This window comes from Brachyistius frenatus, unplaced genomic scaffold (genome assembly GCF_029030835.1).
Source record: "Brachyistius frenatus isolate BFR_SWC_R1_liver_20210118 unplaced genomic scaffold, ASM2903083v1 Contig_3, whole genome shotgun sequence".
Taxonomy (NCBI): Eukaryota; Metazoa; Chordata; class Actinopteri; family Embiotocidae; genus Brachyistius; species Brachyistius frenatus.
In genome coordinates this window covers 711,831-724,931 of record NW_027210602.1, presented here as the reverse complement: position 1 = coordinate 724,931, position 13,101 = coordinate 711,831, and the positions used below count along the sequence as shown (strand labels likewise).

At 42.4% G+C, this 13,101-nt stretch overlaps 1 protein-coding gene across 1 annotated transcript; it reads left to right on the top strand.

The window, feature by feature from the left end:
• Nucleotides 1-621: 621 nt before the first annotated feature.
• On the top strand, nucleotides 622-12,385 carry ptpn11a (protein tyrosine phosphatase non-receptor type 11a). Its single transcript, XM_069700802.1, has 16 exons — nucleotides 622-1,057; nucleotides 3,091-3,213; nucleotides 5,153-5,347; nucleotides 6,586-6,778; nucleotides 6,870-6,989; nucleotides 7,073-7,186; nucleotides 7,946-8,042; nucleotides 8,144-8,241; nucleotides 8,417-8,575; nucleotides 8,982-9,113; nucleotides 9,228-9,382; nucleotides 9,493-9,560; nucleotides 10,735-10,886; nucleotides 10,980-11,098; nucleotides 11,193-11,298; nucleotides 12,227-12,385. The coding sequence occupies exons 1-15, from the start codon at nucleotides 1,044-1,046 to the stop codon at nucleotides 11,260-11,262; spliced, it is 1,809 nt and encodes a 602-aa protein (XP_069556903.1). The 5' UTR covers nucleotides 622-1,043; the 3' UTR covers nucleotides 11,263-11,298; nucleotides 12,227-12,385.
• Nucleotides 12,386-13,101: the final 716 nt, after the last annotated feature.

The window sequence follows — 13,101 nt, the reverse complement described above, 5'->3', positions numbered from 1 at the left end:
AAAAATTCTTCTTTTATTTTTTTTTTGGGGCAATTGGCAAGAAAGTCAAAAGTTTTCAGTCATAAACGTGAATGTTGTAATTTATTTTCCCTTCTTTTTTTTCTTTTTTTTTTCTTAAGTGATTATTGACTTTATTTATTGTGAAATATGCCATTCTGCATCATTAATACTGTTACTTTAAGAAGAGTTTGATGATAATACGTTGGTACTTTTATTTCAATAAAATGCACATGAATTTCACTTGTAACAAAGTATTTTTACACTTCAAACATACACAAAAAAACTAATTAAATTGAATTAAAAAATGAAATCAATGGTTTTTTTTAGTAGGCAATCAAACACATTAGCTCAACATGCAAAATAAAACAAACAAACAAAAAAAAACCAATAAGTTGTTTTTTTGTTGTTGTTGTTTTTTTCTGCCACTTAAAACTTTTAAGGTGAGTTTAATTTTACTTCACAAGTTGACAAAAAAAGTAACTTCACTTTGGCTTTGACGCGTGCGCGAATCCAGGTGCGGCAAACTGTTCGAGGAGCCTCCGCAGACTTTCCGCGCCGCCTGCCGCTTCTGCCGCTGTATCATTAAAATAAGCTGTTAATGAGCATGCGCGCGGGTGAAAGTGATCGGGCTCTTTAATTTAAGTCACGCCGTTTGCCGGACGGGTCGAGCTCTGCGGCTTTATAAAGAGGGGGGTGGGGGGGGCGACACGGCAGCGGAGAAACGGCCGGTCAGGGTGAAAAAATCCGCGCACCCTGCATTTTGTCGCATGTTTGGTGACGTCCAATAATCGACTCGCTCGTGAAGTCTCCGGGGCCGAGGCCTAAGAGACTTTTTTTTTTTTTGGGTAACGGACGCTGCTTTTAAATCCGCTGTCGATGCCGAAGTAGGTTTCGGTGCCCGTCTGGACCGGGTGAGAACCGATGAAGCACTTTATTCTGTAACTGAAGCAGAGACGGTCGGGAACGTCAGCCAGCTAGTTGGAGGCTACTGCTAACTGCCAGCGAGGAAGTGAGGAACGAAAAAAAAAAAAAAAAAAAAAAAAATGACATCTCGGAGGTAAGCGAGGAGGGGTGGTGGAGGTGGTGGTGGTGGTGGTGGAGGAGGGGGGGGGGGGAAGGAGGAGGGGGAGGAGGGGGGGCTGTCTGGAAAACAATGTCGGCTCGTAATGTTAGCTGAGCCAGCTAACTTTAACTCAACTCAGCTGTTCGTGTGTCGGTGAAACGAGCTGCGAGGGAGCTTCTGGTTTAGGAGCGTTTAGCGTCAACACCGGCGACTTAGAGCCCGAAGATGTTGAGTAAACAAGCTGTAACACTTTCTGCAACAACAACAACAAAAACTACAAGACTCTGAAGTTGGCTGCAGGCGAAGTTTTAAGTGAGCTGTCCTCCAGACTTCAGCCGCTGACAGCCGAATATAACTTCCCATGTAAAATGGCACTGGATGAGGTTTGTTGTGGGTCTCGCCCTCAAGTTAAACGTTTTATTTACGTGGAAGTGAATCACAGAGCAACAAAACAACAGCTCATGTTCACAGACACTTGACGTGGAAAGAAAACGACCTCTTCAACAAGTTTAAAAAAAAAAAATAAATAAAAAAAAAAAGGGGAGAAACCTCGAGCAGAAATGTAGACGATGTATGCAGAGCAGACAGAAGTTGCAGAAGTACCATTTGTTACGTGGGAAATCAGGGCGGCAATGTGAAGTCAATGAGGCGCAAACATGTCCTATTAAGCCTTAAAAATGCTGCACAGTTTGAAGCCGAGTGAGGAAAACGGATTCAAGATGTTTAGCAGCTTTTAAGGAGGTTCGCGAGGTGACGAGAAGATGGCAGATGTCTTGTAAAGAAAGAAAAGAGACTAAACGTAAGGATGGTATTCGCACCAGAGACGCACGGAGAGGATGGAGCAAACGACAGACGGACTTGGAGGAGGATGAAGCAAACAGGCGGCCGGTTTTATGGGGAGAAAGACAGCTTGGCACACGTGCAGCTTCGATCCCAAATCATTCAAGATGTCATATCTGCTGTCACACAATCACAATCGGGACATTTTAATAGTTGTCAATTAATTGTTGTACAAATAGTGGCAGCTGTTAAATATGAGCCTAATAATACACGCACGTTTGTTGAAATGAAACATTGGAACATATGAATCATTTTTCTGCCGCAAATCCAACAAATCGCCTGCTCCCAGTTTTTTTTTGTTTTTTTTTAAAATCTGGTTTAAAAAGCAAAATTTTCCCCCAGCGCTGCAGCTAAATCCACGACTTTAATTTGAATGTCAAAAGATGTTACTTTTAAACGCAGTCAGGCAAATATTATACGTCAAGAACCTCAAGATAAATACTCGTGTGCCATTAAACCGTAACAGAAGAAGGACGAGACAGCCTCCTTAAAATAGCGCCAGTCAGTCTTCAAACGATGGAAAAGCGACGTGGAAACATCGACGTACATGTGACATTTCTGTTACTTTCATCCAGCTGTTTTTTTTTTTTTTTTTTTTTTTTTTATACAGATGAATAGAAACGATTATGCAAAATGAGGTCAGTCGGCAAAAAGAAAATCGCGATGATGTAATAATGGTGATGGGTCTATACATAGCACAACGTGGAGTAATGCTTCTTTTTTCTTGAAAGGGTGATTTTAAAATACTCTCTCACGGACAGGAATTAAATGCACAGTAAGCAGTAAATTGAGGTTCGTGACTCCAGCAACACTTTTAGTTTATAAAACAATTTCAATGACGGATCCATGTGTGTCGGTCGAGCATTAAACTTGTTCTATAAACTGGAAGTGCTGCTGGAGTTTTGACCTCTCGTAGTTTCTTTTTCTGTCTTGGCAGTCGGTGAAGTCGTACCAGATACTCTTACCTGCTTCTAAAGCATCCTTCTCGTGCACCAGGTTTCATGTTTTGCTGTCACTGATGGTGTAAATGCATTTTTTTGTTATTTTTTGTTGCATTTAGCAAATATGCCATCGCATGCTGTGGGCGGTTTTTTTTTGTGGTTTTTTTTCTCTAATGCATCGTGTGAATTTTTCTCAGACATAAAGTTGCACTGAACCTACTCGCTGTCCTCCCTCTGCTCTCTCAGGTGGTTTCACCCCAACATCACAGGTGTGGAGGCTGAAAACCTGCTGCTGACTCGGGGAGTGGACGGCAGCTTTCTAGCCAGACCCAGTAAAAGTAACCCAGGAGACTTCACCCTCTCAGTACGGTAAGCGATGGCGCCCCTAAAAAAAAAAAGAAAAAAAAAAAGAACCAGCAGCATCCACTGCAGCATTGCATCATGATTCAACAGTTTCAAGCCTCTGAATCCACTTGACAACACGACCACGACAACAGCAGTTTTTTACCGTCCAGACCTCGAAAAGCTAACCTGGAGATGACGAACAACGCATCTGAAAGCAAAGTGTGTAAACGACATGATGACCTTCTTCCGATCGTTAAATCGGTCTAATTTGCTGTTTTTGAGCTCACTAAAAGCTTCAGCAATCAATATCTATATAACGACAACGGATCAAATGCGTGATTTTAAAAAGGAGGCGCTGATGCGTCCTCGGAGAATAATCGCGCGGCTGTGCAGCCAGATGCTTCAGCGAGGAGCCGGTGGAGACCAAAACGGAGCTAAAAGCAGAGTCAACATTAGACCCGCGGTTATCGGCTGGCCACGAACACGAGTCCTAATGTGGCTCCGTGTCGGCTGCGCGTGTCGTTAAAGCAGTAACGCGACATGATGTTTGTTTATCTGACCGTGAAGGGAGATTTGCACTATTAAACCATGCTGGCGTCGTTATAATGGGGAAAAGTTCCCACACGGAAGACGACCTGCATCATCCGAAGAAAGGGGACCGAGTTTTTACTAATAAAAAAGAAAAGCGGTCAGTGGTTTTATCTGAGGGCCTGCGGAGTCATAAATGTTTCAGCTGGAGTATCATTAACTCCCAGCTCATGTTATTTCTGTATCAGAGTCGCATTTTTGCCGCGCGGCCTCTCATCTTCCACCGTATTTACTTCCTATGGAAACAAAACAAGTCACGCTGCTCTCGTGGAAACGAGACGAGTCCCCGCCGGTTCCAACCAGCTCGTCGACGGTTACTGAGCTTCGGATAGGCCGCAACTTCTCCTTTTTCAGTTTCCCCACATCACGTCGGTCACCTACAGTGACTCGGCAGTTTAAACCGTTTTCTGTAAGAGCCGCTTTGAGCAGCGTCGAATCTTTTCACAGTTTTTTTTTTTTTTTTTTTTTTTTTGTCACCTACTTTTTGCAAATAATAGAGATGGTGCTGATGCTGTTAGTGGTGTACGTGTTAAACTGTTTCCATCAATTAATTCTATATTTTAACTGTATTTTATCTTGTTATTGTGTTTTATTTTGTCTGGTTTTTTTGCACTTTCTTATTTTTAAATCACATTTTAGCATGTTTTTTTTTTTTTTATCTTCCTTTTATATCTTTTTTTTAAAAATGTGAAGCACGTCATGCTCCAATTCTTGTATGAAAGGTGCTTTGCAAATAAAGTTTCTTGTTGTTATTATTATCAATTAATGGTGTATAAAGTGGTGGAAGAAGTATTCAGATCCTTAACTTTAATAAAAGTACCACTACAGCAAAGTAAAAATACTCCATTACAGGTAAAAGTTCTGCAGGAAAACTTCTACTGAAGTAAAAGGAGTTCGCTGTCTGATTCTGTTTGTGTCCCGATGATGTTCGTCATCATCAATTTATTCTATTCACATTTTAATCTCTTATTCTATCTTTCTTCCTATTACGTTTTTATTCCATTTAATCTTTTATCCTAGCTCCTATTTAACTTATTATTACTATCGTGGCTTTAACTGCATTTCATTGTCTTTATTCTCGTTTTGTTTTTATATATTTGTAGTTTCCTAATCTAGTTTTTAATTCACTTTATTTTACTACTCTTATTCTTATTTTAGTTTCTATATTTTTATCACCTCTATCTTCGTGCGTTGGTTTCAATGTTGTTGTTGTTGGTTTTTTTTTGTTTTTTTGTGAGTCTCCACCTGTCTTGTCTCATTACGGACCTGTCAATCATCTGTTCACCCTTCGAGCAGCACTGATCGGCGAGAGAAGTGCTTTATAAATAGTTTGACTGACGAGCATCTCTGTCCGCCGCTGTCCCTCCCCCTGCAGGAGAAATGGAGCGGTCACCCATATTAAGATCCAGAACACGGGCGACTACTACGACCTGTACGGCGGGGAGAAGTTCGCCACGCTGGCCGAGCTGGTGCAGTATTACATGGAGCATCACGGGCAGCTGAAGGAGAAGAACGGAGACGTCATCGAGCTCAAGTATCCGCTCAACTGTGCCGACCCGACCTCCGAGAGGTGAGCGCTCGCGGAGACGTTAACAGATCCACTTCTGATCAGTTTTAGAGTTCACGTGTCCACGTCTGATCATTTTACAGGCGCTCTTAACATTTTGTCAAATGTGCAGAGTCGCATTTGTTTTACTGTTAAAAGTAAAAGTTTCTTTTGGCCAAATTTAATAAAACTTTAAGATTCTTTGAATTTTAGTCCCCAACTATTCTACATTTTATTTAGTTTTATTGTGAAAATGTCATTTTTTTTCTTGCTAAGAAAAAAGGAATTTACTTGTGTAGAAGTCAAAAACTCTTTACATTCAGCCACGTTCTCCTTTGTCTAAATACAATATATACAGGTTAAACTCCAGTGTTTGGTTATTTAGAAATATTTACGTCGAAACTCACCTGCAATAAAACAACCGTGTGCGGAAGTCGGGAGAAATTATCCACTAAACATCAGTGAATTATGATATCAGGCTTATTGAGCTTTCACGCAGCAGAAACCACATTCTTAATGAGTGATGTGGTTGTTTAAAGCGTCGAGTAGTAGCTGCAGTCAGGGAGATGAAATACGTCAGAATATAAGGGGAGTTTCAGGTCTCTTTAAAACATATTTTAAACATAAAATACAGTTTTTAGAGCAAATTTCTTGCACTGTGATCATAAAAATATAATTATCTAGATAGTAAACAAATCCTCCTGCACAGTTTTGTAGGTTTTTGTAGCATTTTGGATAATACAAGGGACAAATTGGTTATCAATATGGTCCCAGAAGCAGTTCCTATTAAAATGATTTATTATTATTTTACCTTTTTATTTCCACAGTGATAGCTCAAAGTGCCATGTTGCTGTAAAAAGACAGTTTTGATGCTGCAGCTGTTGTCTGAGATATTTTTGGGAGGTTGTAGTATAAAAGAAGTTTAATAATAGATTAAGGTGCTGGCTCAGACAGGAAATAGATCCTTGTTGTTGTAATAACTTAAATACACACAAGTGAGTTTGAGTGATTTGAAATGCAGGATTGAAGTCAGATTTTATATTTTAGTCTCAGCTCTAAATTTTCCAGAGATGGCAAGTAATACAAAATCAAATCTAGAACTTTTATACGAACTTAAAGCTGCAATAAAAGATTATTTTCAACTCTTATTTTATGCAAACAAAGACCGGTGACGTCATTAACATCTCCTCTGATCACCGCGTGAAGCCGGAAGCAGATTTTCTTTATTGAGTCGTATTCTCTCGTGGCATCGGTTCACCCAGGTGGTTCCATGGTCACCTGTCGGGCCGAGAGGCAGAGAAGCTGCTGACGGAGAAGGGCAAGAACGGCAGCTTCCTGGTGAGGGAGAGCCAGAGCCACCCGGGCGACTTCGTTCTGTCGGTCCGCACCGGCGACGACAAGACGGACAGCAGCGACAGCAAACCCAAAGTCACTCACGTCATGATCCGCTGCCAGGTAAGAGCCAACATCTCGAGTTTTTTTTTTTTTTCAAAAATCTTAAAACGGACCTGAACGCACCCGTAAACGCTGCCATGTGTTCCTTCAGCACGACCTGAAGTACGACGTGGGCGGAGGCGAGAAGTTCGACTCCCTCACAGACCTGGTGGAGCACTACAAGAAGAACCCCATGGTGGAGACTCTGGGCACCGTGCTGCAGCTCAAACAGGTTCGTTCAGCGTCCTCTTGTGTCCCCTCAAGCGCTCGGTGAACTAAAGCTGGACTGTGATTCATGTCCGCTCTCCTCCGCAGCCCCTCAACACGACTCGCATCAACGCTGCAGAGATCGAAAGTCGAGTTCGGGAGCTGAGCAAGCTGGCCGAGGCCACCGACAAAGTCAAGCAGGGATTCTGGGAGGAGTTCGAGGTGGGCGCTTCTGTTTTTATGTCTTTTTCATTTTTCAGGTCCTTTTTATGGACGAAACAATTGAGTCTCAGCTTCTCTCAGCAAAGCTGCATTTAATGCCTGCTAGATTCTCTTGTAAATGTCACAGAGCCACAGGATTAGTCATTTATCTGCATGAAAGTATATTAAATATTTTAAATTGTATTTATATATGTATTTTTTTATTTTTATAAATACATTTTATTTACATAAATTCAGAATAAAAAGTATTATTTTTGTGATGTTAAAAAATGATTTATTTTGGTGGTGAAAAAGTTTTAAATACCTTTTTAAACGATCTTAATTGTACCCATGATGCACTAATAATAATAATCACAAACCAACAGTAGCAAAACATCTATAATTAGGCATGTAATTATAGCTTAAAACACATAAACATTCATAGTTTTGAGACCTTTATTGTCTAATTTTGATGATGGCGGCTGCAGTTTTGGTTAATGTCACCAGGGGGCGCTGCAGGAAGGGCTTTACACATTAACAAAAACTCTTTGATCATTGTTTTAGAAAAAGTCCTGGAATATCAAGGAATTTAGTTTACATGTTTAAATTTTAGTTGCTATTTACCAAAATACAATATTTTTCATGAATAATTAGCTCACTGACATTACAATGTTAGTGAGCTAATTATTGTCCGTGTGTGTATTTGGTAGCATTAGCAAATCATTTAACCCCGGTTTGGAGTCTCTGTTGGTTACGTTTTTGTCTCATTCTCTCCTTCAGACTTTGCAGCAACAGGAGTGCAAACTGCTCTACAGCCGCAAAGAGGGCCAGAGAGCGGAGAACAAGAACAAGAACCGATACAAGAACATCCTGCCCTGTGAGGAAGCCCGACCTCTCTTTCAAAATGAACCGCCTCCTGAGTGTAACCGTCACCTGACCCAACCCGTTTTTTTTAATTTTTTTTATTTGTGTTTCCAGTCGACCACACCCGCGTGGTGCTGAACGACGGCGACCCCAACGAGCAGGGCTCCGACTACATCAACGCTAATATCATCATGGTAGTATCTGCTGTCATGGTAAACTCACTTCCTCAAGACACACACACACAGACACATATGATTTGTTTGTGTGCATGACAATAATGTTGATGGCTTTGTACGTATTCATTTGCTCAGTTTGTGCTCCTGTTTGATGTGTTTCTGAGTTGATTACAAGCAATCGGCTGACTGAGTGTCGTCTTTGCGCGTGTAGCCGGAGCTGGACCCGAAGTGTAACAGCACCAAGGTGAAGAAGAGCTACATCGCCACTCAGGGCTGCCTGCAGAACACCATCAGTGACTTCTGGAGGATGGTTTTTCAGGAGAACTCCCGCGTCATCGTCATGACGACCAAGGAGGTGGAAAGAGGGAAGGTGAGTAAAACGACTTGAGCGCTGAGCTACAATCATGTATCAACTCTATTAATCAGTTCCTGCAGGATTTGTGGGGAGTTTTTTTTTAATTTATGATTGTTGCGATCAAAAATGTTTGAGTCTGCAGTGGATTTTCTCAAAAATTGCAAAACTTTTGGAGTTTTACGGGGTTTTTTAAAAAAAAATTTTACATGCAGTCTCTTCCAACTTATTTTTGTCATTAACACTTTAATAGCTCTGACGACGACGTTTTTTGCAGAAAAATTGTGTGAATTTAAAGAAATAGTTTGCTTGAATTTGCGTGAATTGCAAGATTTATTTCATGTAATTCCTCCCTGAATGTTGAGATATATTGTTTGGACAAAGTGAATCATGTGTTGTTGTTTTGTTTTGTTTGTCCCGACAGAGCAAGTGTGTGAAGTACTGGCCGGACATGTCGGCTCTGAAGGAATACGGCGCCATGCGTGTTCGCAACGTTAGAGAGACAGCGGCTCACGACTACATGTTAAGGGAGCTGAAGCTGTCCAAGGTCGGACAGGTGAGTCCAAGCAAGGGTGGGGGGAGGCTTCGAAAAGTAGTTCTTATTTACAGTTAAAGGTATAGACGTCGCGTCCTCGACGACCTCACAGACGACATCTGAAACTGTCTCCAGGGCAACACGGAGCGTACGGTCTGGCAGTACCACTTCCGGGCCTGGCCGGACCACGGCGTCCCCACCGACCCCGGCGGCGTGCTGGACTTCTTGGAGGAGGTCAACCTGAAGCAGGAGAGCATCCTGGACGCTGGCCCCATCGCCGTACACTGCAGGTACGCGAGCAGCACACTTTTTTTTTTTTTTTTTTTTTTAATCGGATAGAGTTACCACGGTTACAGAGGAGACGCGTTAACTTCAAGAGACTCTCTGTTCTGTTCTTCAGCGCCGGGATCGGGAGGACGGGAACTTTTATAGTCATCGACATCCTCATAGATGTGATCAGAGAAAAAGGTGAGGACCGGATAACTCTCCGTCAACACAACACAAACTCCTCATATTGTTTGCGGTCACACAGTTTTCACTTCAGAGGTTCATCTGAACAACAAAACCGATTTCACTTGCTGTAATCATTCCTCCTGCTCGTGCTGCCCGTCAACCATCCAAAGTCTGGTCGACCTGTTGGCTGAGTGTCCGGCTCAGAGCTGCACGAATGAGCTGACGCTAAAATTAAGTTTCTTGTATACAGAATAAAACAAGTTTATTTTAACAGAGCTAAAAGGGAACTAAACTTGTGTGCAAATGAGGAAACGACAACAACAACGTTCCCCTTCGATGATCCATTAACAAGATATTTTCCAAAGATACAAACTCTTCTATTTTGAAATTCCTCTATTTGTCGTCTCCACGTACGTTTCCCTGTTGAGGGATAAAAACAAAAAGAAGGAATTTCATAACAAAGCAGATTTATCACTTATTGGAATAAAAGTTTTTGCTTTTTGGGTCTTGTTTTGGGATTTTTGTGTGATGTCATGTGGTGAACCAGTACCGTGACACACGCAGGATATGGGGGACAAAAACTTACTGAAGTATAAATAAACAATTTACACATATAAACTTTTATTTCTGTGTTTGTACGTCAACATGGAAAACTTTGTATTTAGCTATCGAAAGGTTAGCATTGCTTCTGTCTGCTGACCAATCCGGAGGTTAGGACCGCCCACCTAATCAGCATACAGACACAGAAATAAACGCAGAATTAGTCCAAACTAGATTTCCTCTATGTAGATGTTGAATCAATTTAATTGTCTTTTTTTTTTTAACATATATTTAGAGTTAATGATTAAAGATATGCGCACGAGATAAGAAGCCTGTTTGCCTTTCAAAACAGGCAAGAGTTCATTTGAACAACTTTAATGAGTTTTTTAATTTTTAAATTGGTAGATTAACCCATTTTTCACTGCTTATCTGGCTCCAGCTCAAATACATTACATGAAAGTACAGTTGTTTACATCCGGGAGGTCCTGGTGAAAGCGTGACATACATGTCCGTAAACGAATGCGCTCGATTGCGTTCGGCTTGCATTCACCTCATAAGTGTCAAAATGTGACCGAAACCTGATGTTTAATTTTATTCTCCGTGTCATTTAAAAACGATTGAAAAGAAAAACGCTGTCTTCCCGCCGCAGGAGTGGACTGTGACATCGACGTGCCGAAGACCATCCAGATGGTTCGCTCCCAGCGCTCCGGGATGGTGCAGACGGAGGCTCAGTACCGCTTCATCTACATGGCCGTGCAGCACTACATCGAAACCCTGCAGCGGCGCATCGAGGAGGAGCAGGTGAGCAGCGAGACCACGCCTCCTTTCGTCGTCTTCTTCGTCTTCTTCTTCTTCTTTTTCTTCAGCCGTCTGTAACCGCTCTCTCCTCTGCAGAAGAGTAAGATTAAAGGGCGCGAGTACACCAACATTAAGTACTCCTTGTCCGACCTGACCGGAGGAGAGCAGAGCCCTTTGCCTCCTTGCACTCCGATTCCCACTCCCACCTGCACAGAGTGAGTTCTGCTGCCTGCATTCAAAACAGCTGTTAAGAAGGCGTCGTCGGTAGTTTCTCACTCTCTCTCTGTGTGTGTGTGTGTGTGTGTTCAGGATGAGGGAGGACAGCTCCAGAGTGTATGAGAACGTGGGCCTGATGCAGCAGCAGAAGAGCTTCAGATGAGACTCGGCGCCGACGCCACTGCTCCCTCACTTCCAGGTAAAAAGCAAGAACCCGCACCAAATACGAATAAACTGTGAATCCTCCCGACATATGCCGTTATTCAAATAATCAAACACGGTGAGGCGGTAATAGTTCCTTCTAGTTTAATGACATACATGCTTGATTTAATTAGTCCAACAGAGTCATGTCATCCTCACCACTTTGCTTCTCAGGGTTTCGCTTTTTAAAAACTGAATTCATTGATCTTTTTTTTTTTTTTAATCAAGTCAAATTACTAAATTATGCATTATAAACTTATAAAATATCTCTCGGAGTGTCGCCATCATGAAATATTAGTTTACCATTAAATGTCATACAGAAAATTGCAAAAAACAATTTAATTTGTTTAACGACTGCTGGCGTTGCCTCCCGGGGGCGGTCCGCCTCGGGGAAAACGCGGATGTCAATGTTGTGTTTTCCAACTTGAACCTCTTCCTGCAAGTGTGACGTCTGACATGACTGCTGTTTTACAGTGAATACAAAACAACGTGAGCAGATAAGAAAATATGATAACGGGCGGCACGGTGGTGCAGTGGTTAGCACTGTCGCCTCACAGCAAAAAGGTTCCGGGTTTGAATCCGGTCCTGGGCCTTTCTGTGCGGAGTTTGCATGTTCTCCCTGTGCTTGCGTGGGTTCTCTCCGGGTTCTCCGGCTTCCTCCCATCATCCAAAAACATGCACCTCAGATCAGGTTACCTGGCGCCGCGCTAGTGGCAGCCTGCTGCAGCATCTCCCCCCTGAGAGCCCCCCTGCTGTAGCGAAGAAATTTCCCCTCGGGGATTAATAAAGTGAATAAAATTACAAATTAAAATTAAAAAAAATTAAATAAGGATGTAAAACAGGAGCGCAGGTCTAAAATCATTCACCAATAACCACAGTTCCCGCTCCCCTCTCCCCCTCCCTCTCACCTTTCTGTCCCTTTTCAGGATCTCGATACCCGACCGTTTTTTCGCCAGCCACACCTTGACGCCTGAGACTTGACCGTAATGACATGGAACGATGGAGGGGGAAAAAAAACCCAACAACAACAACACAAACGAAACAAAAACAAACAAACCGCGAGGGAGCCCAGACACACCGGGGGAGGGAGGGAGGGAGGGAGGGTGGGTGGTGGGGAGGGGGAGGGGAGGGAGGGTGGGGGGGATCGTCCCCCCACCCCCCTTCCCTCCCTCCCCCCGTTTTTCTCGCTCGAACATTTTTCCCTCTCGTTGAAATCTTAAACCACTGTGATCATCAGAAGAGCCTTCGAGAAGCCTAACACGCTAAAACTCCTACTAACACCGCACGTCTGGGTTCGTAAAGGGCTGCCGACCGCGAGCACTCTCCTCCAGAGGGAAAACGACCTAACGACCTACCTAACCTTCGCTCGTCTCTTCATTTTTCTACGTTTTTTTTTTTTTTTTTTTTTGTATTTTGTATTTTTTTTTTTTTTTAATTTGTATTATTAACCAAAGGAAAGTGACGTAGATTGTTTGTTTATTTGTTTGTTTGTCGACAGCAGTGAGGAGGAGTTTCCTAAAAAAAAAAAAAGAAAAAAAGAAAGATGTATATATAAAAAAAAAAAGGAAGGCCTGTGCCAAACCCACATTTTGCAGTTAGAAAGCGACCGGGCCCGTCAGCCTTTTGAAGCCGAGGCAGACCTTATTCCTGCGGCGAAATTTCCGCCGATTATCGCCCGCGAGTAACGCCATATTTGCTACTCATTCGTACTCCACCGACTTCGTTTTTCTTTTTCGCAGCGGAAGCACCTCGAAGAGAAGCTTAAACTTAAACCTTATTTTGTCTCTTTTTATGAATTTTT

What these genes read in the sequence shown, in the direction of transcription:
- ptpn11a (XM_069700802.1), top strand. An exon ending in ACGTCATGATCCGCTGCCAG is followed by an intron (nt 6,779 to 6,869) that starts GTAAGAGCCAAC and finishes GTGTTCCTTCAG; the next exon opens with CACGACCTGAAGTACGACGT. An exon ending in TGGTAGTATCTGCTGTCATG is followed by an intron (nt 8,242 to 8,416) that starts GTAAACTCACTT and finishes TTGCGCGTGTAG; the next exon opens with CCGGAGCTGGACCCGAAGTG.